This window comes from Geotrypetes seraphini, chromosome 7, assembly GCF_902459505.1.
Source record: "Geotrypetes seraphini chromosome 7, aGeoSer1.1, whole genome shotgun sequence".
NCBI lineage: Eukaryota > Metazoa > Chordata > Amphibia > Gymnophiona > Dermophiidae > Geotrypetes > Geotrypetes seraphini.
The window spans coordinates 82,931,562-82,950,294 of NC_047090.1; the positions used below are offsets into that span (position 1 = coordinate 82,931,562).

At 42.9% G+C, this 18,733-nt stretch overlaps 1 protein-coding gene across 4 annotated transcripts in view; it reads right to left on the minus strand.

Moving 5' to 3' along the window:
- Positions 1–18,733, minus strand: part of STRN3 (striatin 3) — a 317,039-nt gene that overhangs the window by 78,936 nt on the left and 219,370 nt on the right. For all 4 annotated transcript variants that reach the window (XM_033950963.1, XM_033950965.1, XM_033950962.1 and 1 more), the window contains 3 exons: positions 16,105–16,238; positions 13,327–13,502; positions 10,933–10,980 (listed from right to left, as the gene is read on the minus strand). In XM_033950963.1, the coding sequence (XP_033806854.1) occupies positions 10,933–10,980; positions 13,327–13,502; positions 16,105–16,238 (358 nt within the window). The remainder of the gene's footprint in view (positions 1–10,932; positions 10,981–13,326; positions 13,503–16,104; positions 16,239–18,733) is intronic.

The window sequence follows — 18,733 nt, forward strand, 5'->3', positions numbered from 1 at the left end:
TATTTATATAGAAATAATGCTCTTTGGGTATACAGTACAGGAGGGATATACAGAAAAGCCTATAAAGAAGCATAAATTTTAAAGAACGTAAGAACAACCTATCTGCACCAATTTTAAAAGCTAAGCTCATTCCAGGTTTCATCCATGGATTCCCGCAGGGAGATCCCTCCGAATGAGTACAGCATACAAAAGATCCTACAGCCATTTCCTACCTCAGTTATGGAACCGACTACCCACACAGATCAGGTCGCTAGACTCACTAATTACCTTCCGCAGAGCAGTAAAGACCTTCCTCTTCCGTCAATTGGGCCATTAAAAACTGCCTCCTCAATATATTTCTGCTAATACTCTTTGCTATGACCAGTCTGGTCTCTAAAATAAACTCTGTTATTGTCTACTTTAACCTATTTGTTGTCATGACTAGTCTGTTTTCAAACGATTGTGAATGTCTACTTGTAACCTGTTCTGAGCTTCTGGGAGAACGGGATAGAAATCGAAATAAATAAATAAATACCATAAAACCCAGCTATGCCTGTCAAGAAGCCAGCACTCAAGACTCCAGCAGTTTAGTATAGCCACCCAAAGACAGCACTAAAATTATTATAATAAATATATATTAGATCATTTGCTCACTTGATTTAATATATATCAAGCAGGTGTTAGTATTATTAATTAAAAGAGCATTTTAGTCTAAAATGCAAGGTGAGAGAATCCTTTAACAAGCTATTTAAATAGAGGTATATATGAAAAACTCCAGTCATGGTACATGGGCTTGTCTTGTCACTGGGGCTTGCACGCATCTGAGAAGCTGAAAGCTATGTTGTCGGTAATTTCACTATCAGCAGGGCCTCCCAAGGAAGACAGGTTTCAGCGAAGACATCAGACTAACGATGCACCACCCATTTGGGCAACAGCAGATGGACAGTGTTGGAGGTGGAGGATCGTTTGATGCGACACCGGCAACATCATCAAATTTATAGTGCGCAGAAGATAGGCCCAGTAATCTACTTCTGTATTCTGCCAAGATAACTTGATGATGATGAGACAAAGAATTAAAGTATAGTGCTGGAAGATGGTCCCCTAGGTTAGAAGGCACTCACCATACTACTAGGGAAGAGTTGATCGTCACCCAGAATACACCCAGTGTTTGTGAAGCTGACGGATCAAAGCCACCAGGACATCCTGATACAGATGTTGCTGGACAGAAAAGGGAGATCAGAAGCTGTAAAGATATTTTCAACATAGGAACATACGAAGCATGAATTAAGGAAAACTGGAAACTATTAAAAATCAAATGGAAAACCTCCCCCCCCCCAAAAAAAAAAAAATTGATTTGATAGGGATCAGTGAACTCAAATTGACAGAACAGGGTCATTTTCAATCAAATGAGCACTGGATCTGATACTCTGGTCATGAAACATACAGGAAAAACGGCCTGGCATTCATCCTCAACAATAAACTTACAAAGATGGTACAAAAGTACAATGTTTTCAGTGACAGTCATGACAATCTGTCTACAGGGAAAGCCAATCAATGTCACCTTGATCCAACTATATCCTCCAATGACAGAAGTGGAAGATGAGAATGTAGAACTGTTCTACGAACAACTTCAAAATGTAATAGATCAAATGCCGAAACAAGATCTACTGATCATTAAGGGGGACTTCAATGCAAAAGTAGGAAGTACACCTGAAGATGCAATGGTTGGAAAGCACCGCATAGGCAAAAGAAATGAAGCTGGTGATAATGTAGTACAGTTTTGCAAAATGAACTGTCAATCCTGAATATGCATTTCCAATACCACAAAAACCTGGACCTCTCCAAATGGCATGTATCGAAATCAAATTGACTACATCTGCATAGGACAGAGATGGAAATCTGCAGCTTTGATTGCAAGGACTAAACCAGGAGCTGATTGTGGAAGTGGCCACAAGATTCTGACATGCAACATCAAAGTAAAACTTTGAAAGAAGATCATTAGAGACCTCCCAAAATGACACTGAAAATATTCCATCAGACTGTTGGATAAACTAGACATCAGATTTGCCTTTCTTGATACAGGAGATAGAGAGCTCGAAGAATTATGGAATGACATCAAAACTGTAATTAGTGATGAAGTTAAAAAAACACTCCAGAAGAGAAAGTAAGCCAAGAAATCGCCTTGGATCTCAGAAGAAACCAAAAACATAGCAGAACAAAGATGACAAGCAAAACTTTCCGGTGATAGAGAAAAAGTATCGCAAATGAACTGAGTGTTTCAACATCAAGTTTGGAAGGCAAAGAACGATATCTCAAAGGATATTTGTCAGAAAATTAAATTGGAACATCTAAACGGAAAAACCAGATTAGAATTATCAGGATGTTAAGAGATTGCAGCAGAAATTCCAGCCTTGACGGGGATTATTAAAGATGGCCTAAATATAAAAAAATCTGCGCCATGCAGATGATACAATGCTCATCATGAGTAGCAAAGAAGACATATTATATCTACTGGGAAAGATCAAAGCTGAAAGTCATAACCTGAGATTAGAACTGAACATAAACAAAATGAAGATTATGAACACAGAAAATGAGGAAGATTTTGAGCTTGAAGGCAATAGTATAGAAGTTATAAAGGATTTCAATCTCTTAGGTTTTTTTGTCAACAAAGAAGCAACCAACAGGGAAGAAATACTCTGCAGAATAGCACTTGGTCACTCTTCAATGAATGCTATCAACAAAGTATTCAAAGGCAAGGAAATAACACTACAAATGAAGATCAGACTTGTCCACACACTCATTTTCTCAGTGATCAATTATGGATGTGAAAGCTGGACACTATAGAAACAAGACAAAGAAAATTGACTCATTTGAGCTTTGGTGCTGAAGAAGGATTTTATGCATGCCATGGACTGCCAGAAGAACTAACAAATCGATTCTGGAAGAGATCAAACTAGCTATGTTGCTCAAAATTCAAATGATAAAGTTACAACTGTCTTATTTTGGTCACACCACTAGAAGAGAAAGATCATTGGAGGAAGACATCATGTTTGGGAAGATCGAAGGAACCAGGCGAAGAGGGTGACCTACAATCAGATGGCTGGACACATTAAAAACAACCATGGGGATGATGCTGGAGGACCTTACTGGACTAGTACAAAACCAATTTCTTTTTAGATATGTAATTCATCAAGCTGCTAGGACTCTATTACAAGTCGATGGCACTTAACACACACACACACGAAAAAATAAATACATGGAGCACATTAGTTTACACCAAGAAAAACTAAATAACATGTTCTATAATACTGTACATTACTACTGTATGCTAGAGAAATATTAATATTACTCTTAATACATATTTTTGGTTACCAATGATTTTTAAAGTGTTACTCTTAGAACCACATATTTTCTTTGGATTTGTTCCAGATGCAACAAACGACAAAATAAAACATAATTAGAGTTTCTGATTTTTTTATTAGAAACAGAAAACAAATAAAAATATCCCTTCACATGCAGAAGTTGACAGACATTTAATTGATGACATTTGAAAATTATACAGGAAGTACTACTAATAGGTGATATTATACACAGTTGACCTTGGCCAAATGACCAAGAATATGCCAGATGTTGATTGGGGCATCCCTTTTGCAGGGTCATCTGAAAATATGGAGATCCTGGATCCTCAACAGGGAAGACTGTCCAAGCAGTTGGTAATGAAGCTCATGTGGGATGGGGCCCATACTGGACTTACTGATTAAGAATGGGGAGAGTGTTTTTGGTGATTATCTATCATCCAGTGATCACTACAGGGTGTGGTTTGATAGTAAAACAGGTGTGGGGAGAATTCACTCAAAAAATGAGATTAGGTTCTTACCCAATAATATATTTTCCAGTAGATAGGGATGATATGCTGAACCCAAGGGACTTCCATCCATCCCGTGAGTCTATTGCAAGAGATACAGATCACAGTTGTCAGCACCTCCTCCTTCTCCCTGCTCTCTGCTGCCCCCAGTCAGTTAAAAAGCTGGCGATAGCCCTAAAGAAGCAAACAGGAGAAAGAGAACAGGGTGCCCCCACCCCCTGTCCCCACACACTAACACACAAGAACTTGATCTGCTTATACAAAATAACACAGTGCTCACACACAGGCCAAGGAGAGGAAGAGAACAAAGTTAACCCATATTAACAATAAGCCATAAGGAATTGTGGAACTCGGAGGAAAAACCCCTACAGAACTATATACATGCAATATAAAATTTCTTCAAATAATGACAGCCGGCAGAAAGTTCAGAGAGACAGCCTCCAGGCAGCAAATAGTCCAGGCAGGTGCATCAACAACAATGGGCGGGGGTGTCAGCATAATGTCCCTATCTACTGGAAAAGATATTATCAAGGTAAAAACTTAATCTCTTTTTCTAGTGCAATAGGTATGGTATGCTGAACCAAGGGATGTACCTAAGCAGTCTCTGAAACCCAAGTGGGAGAGATAAGCCCACCCGCAAAACAAAGGCTCCACATGAGATTCAGCCCACGAGGAGGCAACTCTTCTAGTTGAATGTGCTTGAAGAGCGAAAGGTGGTTGCTTCTTGCAGCCAACATAAGAGGACGAAATAGCTGACCTAATCCATCTTGAAATAGTAGCCTTGGAAGCCGGCCTCTCCTTCTTTGCTGTGTTCGTCAAGATGACGAGATGGCCCAAGAGATGAAAATCATTTGTGATTTCCAGGTATTGCAAGATAGCTCTCCGAACATCCAGCAGCTTCGAGACCTTGTCCTTCTTTCTAGAACCAGAGGGCTGGAAAGCTAGAAGCTGAACCTCCTGGATGATATGGAATGCCAAAACCATCTTTGGCAAGAAAGAAGGGACAATTGTCCACAAAGAGACCTTCGCATCTGTGTTATGAAGGGAAGGATCCCTGCAGGACAAGGCCTGCAATTCTGAAACACATCTAGCAGATGTAATTGCTAGCAGAAAGACCGTCTTGATAGTCAGGTCTATGAGAGTGGCCTCGTGTAAGTGCTCCAATGGAGATCACAAGAACTCCTCTAGCACGGTGTTAAGGTTTCAGGAAGGACAGGGCTGGCGAACCGGAGGCTGAAGCCGCAGGTCACCCTTGAATAATCTGATAATATCCGGACGCGAAGAGAGAGAAAACTTGGCACCCTTGGCTTTGAAACAGGAAACTCCAGCCACTTGAACCTTTAGAGAAGAAACCGCCAGCCCCATGTCCAAGTTTTCTGATGATACTGAGGCTGTGGTAAAGTCCAGCTTCTCCCTGTGACACCAATGTTGGAAAGAATCCCACACATTGGCGTATGCCAATATTAGAAGCGTACACACCACTAAATCTGAATAGCCCTTCCGGCTCAAAGCCGAGTGCTCAAGAGTCATGATGTTAAGACCTAAGCGCGCAGCATCTTGAAGCATGATCAGACCCTGAGAGAGAAGTCCTTTGAGCAGCAGAAGCCTCAGAGGGGGACTATCCTGGAGACACACCGGATCTATGTACCACAGAAGCCATGGTCAGTGAGGAGCTACCAGAATGACAATCCTGGGTGTCTGGCTACTCTTCGCAGGAGTCTGCCTATCATGAACCAGGGATGGAATATGTACACGAACTCGTCTGCTGGCCAAGCCTGCACCAGGGCGTTGATCCCTGTGCTTCTGGACTCATATCTGCAGCTGAAGAAGCAGACTGTTTTCTTTTTCTCCACTGTTACCATGAGGTCAAATGTTGGTCTTCCCCAGTGGTTGATAATGGTCTGAAATGCCTGGGGGGACAGAGATCACTTTCCCAGGTCCGGAGTGTATCTGCTGAAGAAGTCCGCCTGTACGTTTTATACTCCGGTGACATGAGCCGCCAAATAGGCCAGAAAATGAGCTTCCACCCAATGAAAAAGGGCCTTCACTTTCTTCTGGAGTCCAACGCTTCTGGTGTCTTCACTGCCTGTTGACATAAGCCACCACCATGTTGTTGTCCGAAAACATTGACCGCCTTGTTCGTCAGTCAAGACTGATATTGCTTCAGTGCTAGTGGGATGGCTCAGAGTTCCAGCCTGTTGATGGACCAATGGTGATAAGAAGGAGACCACCACCCCTGAATCAAACAGACCTCGCAATGTGCTCCCCAGCACAAGAGGCTGGTATCCATTGTCAGCGTGGTCCAAGAGTCAATCCAAAGAGGCATCTCTGAGGTCAACGACTATGGACTTAGCCATCAGGCCATGCTGCAGCAGGCAGCAGAACATGCAGAGTCCCTCTGCTAGACCAGCAAGACAAAGGGATTGATGTAGGGGATGCATATGAGCTCTCACCCAAGGACCACTCCTATCGTGGCAGCCATCGAACCCAAAACTTGAAGATAGTTCCAGGACGACGGGCTCTGTTGCACCAGGATAGCCAAAAATTGGTCCCAAAGCTTCTGTTTGTGTGCCTCTGGAAGAAATAGTCAACTTTTCTCCATGTCGAATTTGACACCCAGGTAATTCCAGAGATTGAAATGGCTATAATAAGCTCTTTTTTAAGTTGACAATCCAGCCCAGACTCTGAAAAGTTGTCACGATGGCTTGGACTGCTCTCTCCGCTTCTTCCCTTGATGAGGCTCTGATGAGACAGTCGTCCAAGTAAGGGTGAACAAGTCAACCCATTTTGCGGAAATGGACCACCACTACCACTACCACCACCTTGGTGAAGGTCCACAGTGCTGTGGAAAAAACAAAGGGCAGAGCTGTGAACTGAAAATGCTGTTCTAGGACATGAAATTGCAAGAAACACCTGTGATCCACAAAGATGGGGTTATGTAGACACACCTCCATCAGGTCCAAAGCTGGCAGGCTGTACAGAGGCAATGACCGACCGAAGCGTCTCCATTCAAAACAAGGCACTTTGAGAGCTGCACTGATGTACTTGAGGTCAAGGATCGGCCTCCAATCCTCAGAGCCTTTCTTGGGCACAACAAAGCCACCAAAGAGTCCACTTTAGGTTTAGCAAACATATGATGGAACTCCGGGTCCATATGATATTGTTTTTGCCACCTTAAGGGAGCCCTCACAGTTCTTCCAGTCCTCAGAAATCGGGACTTTCATATCCAGATGCCATTTAAAGGCAGTAGGCTGAGAGTGAATCCCACTTAGCAGAGAACATTGAGTAATAGGCTGAGGAGGATCAATTTTAAGCTCATTTTGTGATTCAGTAGGAGGTCTGTAAGAGCAGCAGACTTGAACAGTCAGTGAACAGGGGGTCCTTGCCCTGGTCCACAGCAGCACTTACTCCCTGTTCCATTTCACTCAGAACTTCATCATCCTTAACTGATGTTTTACTTTAAGAAAAAGGCAAAGTGTCCACATCATCATCCTCAGTAACCCCACCCAACCAACTGTCAGAGTCCGGAGAAAATGCAGGTTTTCTTAGTGGAATAGATGTGGGACCAGAGGAAGGCTGCGTGGCTGGTCTAACTCCAGTTGACCCAAAAGGTGCACTAGCACTATCGACATAGGCTTGCTAGTGCAAGATAACAAAGTCAGGCATAAAGGACAGAGAACCCTCTTCAAGAGGAAGGCAAGAGCGCCCTTACTAGGCATTGACGCCACATTCTGGGACTCCAAAAGGCTAAAATCACCCCCCAACCATCCCAACAATCTCTTGGCAGCCTTAATGAGATTCCTGCCTCCCCATCTTGCACAGCAGAACACGTGGTGCAAGGGTACTCTTCTGGTGCCCAACCAGAGCAAATGTTGCATGTAGTCATGATATTGGAGCCCGAGGACTCTATCCCTGGTAGTTAGAATAGAAAATGTGGCTTTTTGAGGAAGTTTGAGAACTTAGAATTGAAGTTGGAAAAAATCCAAGATGGCCACCACCAGGATTTCCCACTGAAATAACAGCTATAACTCTACCAGAGGACAGCCAAAACCAGTGATTATAGGATTTTTTTGGGTGGGGAAAAGGGCTACATCAAAATATAATCACAAAAAAACACAAATTCAACCCCCCCCCCCCAAAAAAAAAAAAAAAACCAACAAACATCTAACTGCCATGTTGGCTTCGCTAGCTCTATTTAGAGACCATGTGCTGGGAAGAAATGCTGCAGCCTGCTTCAGTTCTTCTAAGGATAGCTGGAAAACAGAGAGGACCTATGCCACCAGGGAAACTGCCTCTTCTGAATCTAAAGCTGTCAGTCAGGCCACTGCCAGAATGAGCCTCAACCTCTGAGACTAGGATCTAAATGCCAAGAGGAGAGGGGAAGAAAATACAGCCAACACCATGTGCGCTCCTAAGAAACACAATTGGTATCCAAACAGCCTGTGCTAGCACTCCTGATCAAGTCAGGAAGGAAAAAACCTGAGCAAACAGAAGGGAAAAACCCCAGGCTCCACAGTTCAAACAAGCTGACTAAGCAGGTCCCTACAGGACCACCTGTCAGCTACAGACCAAAGTCTGCTCCTCTCATGTAGGCTAGGCTGGAACTGTACAGGAACACAAAGTTCTGTGATAAAACCACAAAAACCAAGAAAAAATACCAAGCAGATCAAAATTGCACCTGTAGGATCACATGCAGAATAAATAACTGACATGGGCAGCAGAGAGCAGGAGGAGATGTTGAAAACTGTGATCAGTATCTTTTGCAATGAACTCACAGGAGCGGATGGAAGACTCTTGGGTCAGCATATCATTCCTATTGCACTGGAAATAAAGAGTCTATATTTTTAAAAAAGTTAAATTTGTTGAGATGAGGAAATACCTCAAGGAGCTGGACAGAATTACCTGGAAGTAGAAGAAATGCAGTGGGCAAAACTGAAAAGAGCTATTTTAAGGGCAGCAAACCTTTTTAAAAGGAAAGTATATAAGAGAAAAAAGGCAGCTGCTTTTGTTCACAAAAGTAATAGCTTAAATGTTTCCATTCTATTTCCCCAACCTTTTGTTCTTCCCTTTAAGTGTTCTCTCTTTTTCTATCAATTGTAAATTCTAATCCCATCTTCCCTTTTGTCCCTGTTCGTTCGTGTCTGTTAATTGTTCTTGATCTATTTTTTTTTCTCCCCCTGGTTTGTTTTAGACTAAATTATTTTTTAATTGGTATAATGTTAAGGTATGTTGTACACCGCCCAGAAGGTTCGAGTGGGCGGTATAGTAAATTTGAAATAAACTTGAAACTTGGTAAAGAAAAAAGGCTACAACAAAAGTACACAAAAAGAGGAAGACAGGTAAAAATATCTGGAAAAGCCATAAGAAGTGAGTAAAGTAGAAAGAAAATATGCAAATGAAAGAAAAAATAGACTGTATGGTAAAATAGGGGACCATGAATTTCTTTTTAGATATCTTACTGATAAGAGGATGTGCAAAATTTGTATGGTGAGACTTAAGTGTAAAGGGGAGGAATATGTAGAAGCTGATGAAGATAAGGAAGAAATACTTAACAAATATTTCTGTTCTGTGTTTACAGGAAAAGGGCTGAGAGTAGGACCACAGAAGACAAACACAAATAGGAATGGAAGTATGGTAGATCTTGAATAATTTTCAGAGGACTATGTTCATGAGGAATTAACTAAATGAAAGGTAGACGAAGCAATGGTGCTGTATAGCAGTGGTCCACAACCCTGTCCTGGAGGACCACCAGGCCAATCGGGTTTTCAGGCTAGCCCTAATGAATATGCATGAGAGAGATTTGCATATAATAGCTGTGAAAGTCATGCAAATCTGCTCCATGCATATTTGTTAGGGCTATCCTGAAAACACAATTGGCCTGATGGTCCTCCAGGATAGGGCTGGAGACCACTGCTATACAGCCCCATTGCTCTGTCTACCTTTCATTTATCTACAGGATATCTCTGAGGTTACTGAATGAATTTAGGAAAGTTCTCTGGAATCAGAAGTGGTACCAAAGGATTGGAGAAAGGCAGATGTGGTCCCTTTCTAAAAAAGTGGAAGTAAGGAAGAAGTAGGGCACTACAGGTCAGTAAGTATGACTTTTGCGATAAGTAAATTACTTTCAAAACAGAGAATAGTGATGTTTCTGTAATCCTGTGGATTACAGGATCTGAGGAAACATGGATTCACTAGAGGCAGGTCTTCACAGACAAATCTGATTAATTTATTTGACTGGGTGACCAGAGAACTGGATAGAGGGAATGCTCTGAATGTGGTGTATTTAGATTTCACAAAGCCGTTGACAATGTTCCACACAAGCATCTGAAAAACAAACTGCGCGCCCTTGGTATAGGCCCTAAAGATCAGACTGGGTCAAGAACTGGTTGAGTGAAAGGTGACAGAGGGAAGTGGTCAATGGAAATCTCTCTGAGGAAAGGGATATTACCAGTGGTGTCCTCAAGGGTCATTTCTTGGGCCTGTTCTTTTTAACATTTTTGAAAGCGATATTGCTAAAGGGCTGTGAGGTAAAATTTGCCTCATTGCGAATGATACCAAAATCTACAATACAGTACGTGCCCCTGATGGTGTGAATACCATGAGGAAGAACCTAGCGAAGCTTGAAGAATGGTCTGAAATTTGGCAGCTAAGATTTAATGCTAAGAAATGCAAGGTCATGCATTTGGGCTGCAAAATTCCAAGGAAACAGTACAATTTAGGGGATGATGAACTTTTGTGTACGAAAGAGGAGCAGGAGTTGGGTGTGATAGTATGTGATGATCTAAAAGTGGCCATACAGGTTGAAAAGGCAACAGCGAAAGCTAGAAGGATGCTAGAGTGCCAGTAGGAAAAAGGAGATATTGATGCCAGTGTATAAGACTCTGGTGAGACCTCATTTTCAATATTATGCACAATTCTAGAGACCACATCTTCAAAAAGATATAAACAGAATGGAGTCGGTCAAAAATAAACCCCTAAAATTTGATATGATAAACTCAGTTTCAGAAGCCCTAAGTATAATAATCAATAAATCTGCTTTAAAGTATTTTAACTATTATATGACAAAATGGTAAAAAAAAAATACTTACATGTGAGCTCTAAATGTATAGATAGGTTCTACATCTAGGGAGGCACTCCTGAAATTTAAAGATAAAATGTTGTAAACAAGTTTCTCAAATTAAAAATATAAGCATATACACATATATTTAAACACACGGGGTAAAATTCAGGTTTTGTAAAGTGGAACTTGCCTATGGATAAAACAGGCTACTGGACCTTTTTCAGATTTACCATTAGTAAACAAAAAAATTAATTCTTATGAATTATTGGCCAGGAAAACGTTTTGAAATCCTAGTTAAAGACACCTGAATTAGTAGGGATGGGAGGGGGAAGAGCGGCTGGCTTAGAGATAGAAGCTACATGAAAAACAAACGTTCATTGAGAATGCAAAGGAGAAAGCATTTGCAACCTGTAAAGCATGTTTTACACATGGAAAATTACAACTATTTATATGCACTTAAACCCACTTGCAATTTTAAAAGGCTGGCATCTGTCTTTACCACAATCCAGGAGTCAATGTGTAATGGAACGCCTTTGCAGAGTGATTGAGGAAAAAGCCACCAGTTCATGCTTGCTCGGGCCTCTAAAGTTCATGGCAGACCCATCTGCAAGGCATCTCGGTGAGGCGCCCAACGGGAGAGCAAGGCATTCTGAAGAGGACGCATGTGCGCTCTCGCACAAGCCATCACTTCCCCCCACCTCCCCGGCTGTGCCATTCAGCGCGTGGCACAAGGACGCTCCAAAAGCGCCAAATATGCTCAAACTTTGCATGAATTCACAAGAGGAGACCCTAAGGACTCCATCCATCCCAGCAGGTTTCCTGGCAAAAAAACAAAGTTTTAAAGAAGCAGGGAGAAGAAGAAAAATCCAAACGGCAGCCAGCACTGAATTCGCACCAAAAACGCGTTATTTTAAACAGTTCCTAAAAATAAAAACAGTGATTTTAGGATTTTTTAGGTGGGGGGAACACAGGGGAATACCTAAAAACAAAGAAAACCCCTTGATTTTAACTTTTCCCAAACTCTTTGAGAGCTTATCAGCTCTGATTTACTCACTGTGACCAGAGACACTGTGCTGCACTTGCTTCCAAGCTCTCTTCAGTAACCAGTTCAGAATTCACTGCCATAATGCTGGAAATGCTTTATCCCAGCTGAACTTCGGGCTGCCGGTCAGACTCCACTGTCTGACTATGCCTCCACCCCTGCAGATGTGCACCAGGATGGGAGGAGGTGCAAAAATGCAGTCAGCACCCTGGGGGACACCACTGAGCCCTCTAAACGTGCCAAACAGTCTGCACTCGACTCCCACTTAACAGAATGTGAGACTAGTTCAGGGATGGCCCTGAGATCTAAGGAACACTATGCAGACTTGCTAACAGGTACCTAAAAAAGGATTGGCCTGTCAGCTACAGACCGAAGTCTGTGAATTCTCAAGCAGGCAGAGCTTCAAATTCCCTTCAAACGCAAAAATACCCACAAAAGTGACAGAACAACATCAAATTGAAAACAATAAAATGAGGAGAGCAGAACACACACAGCTGCAGACATGCGCGCAGAAGGAAAGACTGTAGAGGGCGCTAAACTGATCAGTAAACTATCTGAAACTATCATTCCCCTCTACAAAAGGTATATCCCGCGTAGGAAAACTAGGAACATCCCTCCCCTTTAGAACCACAGAACTCTGGAATAATCTCACATCCCCGCTCAGAGTTTCAAGTTCCCTCCAATCTTTCCGCAAACACCTGAAAACTTGGCTCTTTTCAAAAATCTAACACTTCCCGCTTTTTGGTTCCCTGTCCCTCTTTATCTTCCTAGCTCCTTTCCTATAACCCTTCATTGTAGCTCCTTTTCAACCTAACCATGTAAACCGTGCCGAGCTCTACGCTTGTGGAGATGGCGCGTTATACAAACCTAAGGTTTAGTTTAGTTTAGTTTGGTAAAGTACTACAGAGGCAGAGTGAAAAATCCGGAGTGGATTCCTTCTGCAGAGCATGATTGTATGAGGAAATAACCCTATTGTCTAGAATGTCTCACCTATTGCACTGGAAAAAGCCTTATTGGCTTCTCCTCCACTCTCAAAGAACCTTATTTCCTAAGAGTTTTACCCATAGGAATGCATTTTTAAAAAATATTCATGGCAAATGATATTTAAAATTACTACCAATGTGTGTAGATGAGAAAGCAGGATTAAGACAGATAGCTATAGCATACCAGAAATCATAATTTTATGTGGAGAGAATTGCTAAAAGTCTGTGCCATTAGAGGGGAATTTAATATCCTGTTAAAAAGAGGCAATTAGAACTCTCACAACACTGTGACAGAGGATCAGAATATAATCAGAATTGAGGTATGGCTGGAGCCATCTGATAGATAAGTAGAGATAAACAACACTATTCAAAAATACTCAGTGCATTAAACACTTACTTTTTAGCAGGAACAGTTTTCTGCAAGTTCCATAGTTTCAGCGTATGGTCCTCAGAAGCCGTAACCAGCACAGGCTCTATAGGATGAAATGCTAATGCTCGCACACCATCAAAGTGGCTGCGTAGCGTATACTTTGGATTCCAGGTTTTTCGAAATGCATCTTTATTAGTTGGCATCTAAAGACAAACACAGGCAAATAAATAAAGAAAAGTATATTAAGATAAGGGAATAAAATATCATAATAATGATCAAAGCAATGTTAGCTTAGAAAAGGTAAACAAAACATTACAGGCAATACTATTTGGCAACAATGGCGCGGACTTATGCGTGCCGGATTAAAACAGTGTTCGCAGTCCCGTTGAGGCATGTGGGGGGGGGGAACCCCCCATTACAGAGGAAACTGCCGATTACCCCCCAAAATGAGGTAAAATGCTAGTTTCCTCTGTAATGGTGGGGTTCACCCTCTCTACTCCCCAAAGGGAGCGCGAACACTTCTAAGTTTAATGGGAGGGTTTCCCCCACACACACCCTCAGAGCGCTTACTGTAAGTGTTTAATCCGGCGCGCAAAAGTCCTGCTCGCAACTGTCGGTGCGCGTTTGTCCTGCGCATTTTATTTAGTGTACCTACAATTTTACTAAAATAACTTAAGGGTGAGCAAACTATAACACATGAACCAAATTCAACTCATGGGAATTTATTTTTTATGTGGCGTGCGTGCGTGCGTGTGTGTGTGTGTTATCCGATTCATCACCTACAAAGAGTTGTTGCAGTATAAGTATATCCTCAATATTCTCCACTAGAGAAAGTGAAACTCGTGGCCTTCCTCTGGACCGCTTCAAGTCTTCTTACTTCCTTCACAATATGCGGTCTCCAAAATTGAACACAGTACTCCAAATGGGGCCTCACCAATGACCTGTATAGGGGCATTAATATCTCCTTTCTTCTGCTAGTTATGCCTCTCTCTATACAGCCCAGCATCCTTGTGGCTACAGCCACCACTTTGTCACACTATTTCTTCACCTTCAGATTCTAAGACACTATCACCCTAAGGTCCCTCTCCCCATATCTGCATGTCAGCCTCAGATTTCTACTCCCCAAATACATCACTCTGCACATTTGATAGATTGTGAGCCCATTGGGACAAGCAGGAAAAATGGTTGAAGTACCTGTATGTAAACCGCTTTGAGTGTGGTTGTAAAACTACAGAAAGGTGGTATACAAGTCCCAATCCCTTTCACTTGATAAGGAACAGACATCTGTGTAAAATATGAGGATTGTTTTAGTCACTCCATAATAAAGTAGTTCAGGGAAGGTGTTTGAAATATGGTTCACCAATTCCCAGCTCATCACATATGCAATCTAATGAGTCTTTGATATATTATTTATTCAACTAGTCTTTAAGCCCATTACATTAACGGGTGCTAGAACAGATGTGTGTGTGTCTTTCTTTCTGTCTCTCTCTCTCTCCTTGGCTGCTGTCTGTCTGTCTTTCTTTCTTTGTCTCTCTCTCCTTGGACGCTGTCTGTCTTCCTTTCTGTCTGTCTCTCTCTCTGGCCCCAATGTCTGTCTGTCATTTTTTCTGTCTGTGTCTCTCTCTGGCCCCCTTGCCTGCCTGTATTTCTCTGTTGTGCCATGCCTACCTGCTCCGTGGCTCCCTTCTGTTTCTCCCCCCAGAGCAAAGCATGATTGCTGTCTGCCCCCCAAAGCAGCCCCCTTTCTCTTTCCCTTTCCCCCTCCCCCTGGCCCCCTGTTGTGCCATGACCTGCCTGCTCCATGGCCTCCTTCTGTTTCCCTCCCTCCCAGAGCAAAGCATGATTGCTGTCTGCCCCCAGAACACCCCCCCCAAAGAAGCCCCCTTTCCCTCTCCCCCTGGCCCCCTTTTGTGCCATGCCTGCCTGCTCCGTGGCCTCCTTCTGTTTCCCCCCTCCCAGAGCAAAGCATGATTGCTGTCTGCCCCCCCCAGCACACCCCTCCCCCCAAAGCAGCCCCCTTTCCCTCTCCCCCCTGGCCCCCTGCCTGCCTGTATTGCTCCCAAACTGCCGTTCTTACCCTTCCTCCATCCCGGCTTCCTGGTCTCTTCTGGTCCAGTGGCACGAACCACTGCCGCCGCTGATGCTCTTCGTTCGCGTCTGCCCTCCTCTTCAAAGCAGCCTGCTGAGGATCGCCGGCCGGCTGTAGCGAACCTCGCAGACCGCTCTCCATCTCAGTTGCACGTTCCCTCTGACGCAATCCCGTCCCTCCTCTGACGTATGGGATCGCGTCAGAGGGAATGTGCTACCGAGGTGGAGAGCGGCCTGCGAGGTTCGCTACAGCTGCCCGGGAATCTTCAGCAGGCTGCTTTGAAGAGGAGGGCAAAAACGAACGAAGAGCAGCAACGGCGGGCCTTAGAGTGAGTGAGGGCGGGAGGGGGGGAGTCGCTGGCGTGTTCTCCTTGCGTCCGTGGTCGCCAAACTCCGCATGCGCAGTAGCGTTCTACTGGCACGGAGTTACAGATCATGGAACATGAAGTTTGAAGTGCGCATGCGCGCTTAGGGTTTTATTATAGTAGATGCCCTGACCCTTGGTTTTGGGAGGATCTTCCCTATTTCTATATCACTGGTTAATAATATCACTTTCTTTTCACTCTCCTCAAACAATGATGTGCAAGAAATATACTGTTGCCATATAGTATTTCTATGATGCTTTTCTTATACAGCATGCTGGGAACCTTTTTGAATTAAAGTTGATATTTAAGGCTGAATTCTTAAATGGAATGTTCACACACAGAATGCACTTACATCATAGCTGTAGTCTGCATCATTTGTTACTGTCAGATCTGCAAGGTCTCCTAGACCCAGTACATTTTCTAAGACATCTTCAGTACCCATAATAAATGATTTGCCCCCTCCAGATGGAAATGATAACGCTTCAGCTATGGAAGACAAGAAGAGAAACCTTTAAACACCAAACATAAGTCGATTAAGAGACTTACAAGCCAAAACCACACTGTGTAAGTAATATGCAAAGTTCATTAGATATACTGTATATACCAAAACTCCAATAATACGCACAACCAATAAAAATCAATCACTCAATAAAATCACCCATTGTAGTCCATACTGCAATTCTTTCCATGGTCACATTTTCCTTATGCTGGCTATGCAAAAGTAAGCAAAACACTTGTACTCATGTTCATATTAATTCTGTGCCCATACTTTTTTGACTCGCGAGCTACTTTTAAAATGACCAATTCAAAATGATCTACCAACAATAAAATTGAAAAAATACATAACGCACACTGTACGCATAGAAAATATTAATTATCATTCCTATTCCGGGGTTTTTTCAAAGAGGTCAAAGCAGATGATTCTATGCACTGTCACCTCAGTAACAACCATACAAAAATAGACAAATACTCACCCCCCTCCCTTTTTACTAAACAACAATAGCAGTTTTTAGCGCAGGGAGCTGCGCTGAATGCCCAGCGCTGCTCTCGACGCTCATAGGCTCCCTGCGCTAAAAACCACTATTGCGGTTTAGTAAAAGGGGACCATATTGTAAAATATAGACAGCAGATATAAATTCAGACATATTTTGATCACTAAATTTAAAATAAAATCATTTTTCCTATCTTGTTTGGTGATTTCATGAGTCTCTGGTTGCACTTTCTTCTTCTGACTATGCATCCAATCTTTCTTCCCTTCTTTCAGCCTGTATGCTTCCTCTCCTCCATACCTTATTCCCTCCCCCAACTTTTTCTTCCTCTCTCCCTGACCTTTCTTTCTTTCTCTCTTCATGCCCCCTTTCTTTTTTTCTGTTTCTCTTCTTTCCTAGAGGCCTATGGGAAATTATATCAATCTGACCCTGGCATGGGAAGGCAGATAGACCCTTAGTGCAGGGAGACTGTGTTAAGTATCCCTGATATGTTTTAAGTTTCCCTGATTGAATCATGACTAGCTAAAAGGTGTTAATGTCTGATTAAGAGGGTGCTTAGGACAATGGTGCACAGATCAAGCCAGAGACTTAATCCCATCACCATGCTTGCAGATGTCACACTCTCCTTTGTCAATTAAATTGACCATTGACTCAAACAGTTTGCAAGTTCTAAACAGAAAGATACTGGGAGATACAATATTTTCTCTAGTCAGAATAAGATTCCAAGGTATAAAAGCCTGCTCTCTGCTCTATCAATATGTCTCTTTTTCTATCAAGCTATCAGGAGAGGGGTCTTGGCCCTCTATCTCTCTTTCTATCTAGCTATCCCTTGGCTCTTTGCTTGGCACTCTGGTTCTGTCTTGGCTCTCCCTCTCTCTGTCTATCCTTCCCTTTATCTATGGAACACGAAGCTTAGACCATCCCCCTTTTCTCTCTCTCTCTGGCTCTTCCTAGAACTGCAAGCTTCTATGTCCCTCTTTACCTCTGAACTCTGTAAGGCAGGGAAACTGCTATGCTCTCTATTTAATTGTAATGCTTAATTGTAATGATTATAAATATTGCTTTTCTGTAAGACTATTTCTATAATATATTCTTTATGCAAACACCTCGGGCTGTGCTTCTTATTTGATTCTATCCCTCATGAAACTTCTGTGAAGGTATTGAACTCGGGACCGCAGATTGTAAGGCCGTGTCAAACATAACCCCTCCAACCTAACATTGTGGGGGTGCGACCACATTTTACATTAAACTAGACTTACATTTTATTAAACTTACACCTGCCTGCCCCCTTTCTTTCTTTTTCCCTGCCCTTCTCCAAGCCACTGCCACTGCCATCGGGGAACAGGACCCAAACCGTCACCAATGGATAACAGGCCCCAAAGCTGCCACCGCCGCCCCAAGCTCTCCCTGCTTCGGGCCGACCAGCATTCCTCGCCTCGACGTCAATTCTGCCGTCGGAGAGGAAGTTCCGCCCAGCCAGGCAGCGATTGGCTGGCCCAAACTTCTTCTCCGACAGCAGAATTGACGTCAGGGAGAAGAAGACTGATCGGCCCGATAGATCGCCAAGGCAAAGTGAGTCCTGGGTGATTGACTCACTTTGCCTTGGAGAGCTACCGGTTGATCGCGATCGACCTATTGGGCATCCCTGCTGTACAGCATTAAAAAGCTGGGTGCTCAATTACTCATTACACTAAAGGGAGTTCTGAGATGTTTGGACAAACACCTTTGCTGGGTTCTCCTGCAGTTAAAACTAACAAATGTCTTTGACTAATTGAAAAAACTGGTAGACCAATAAATTTTAAGTATCGGTACTGTTTCTGGAAATGATACACCAATAACACTCTCTTTTTCAGGCATATCTTTCTAATTTTAATCAATTGTGAACCGAGTCAAGCTCCTTCGGGAGATGACCCGATACATAAACTGAAGAGTAGAGAGGAAGTGACTTCACTCGACCAAATGACAGGGTGAATTGTGAGCTCCGTAGGGGCT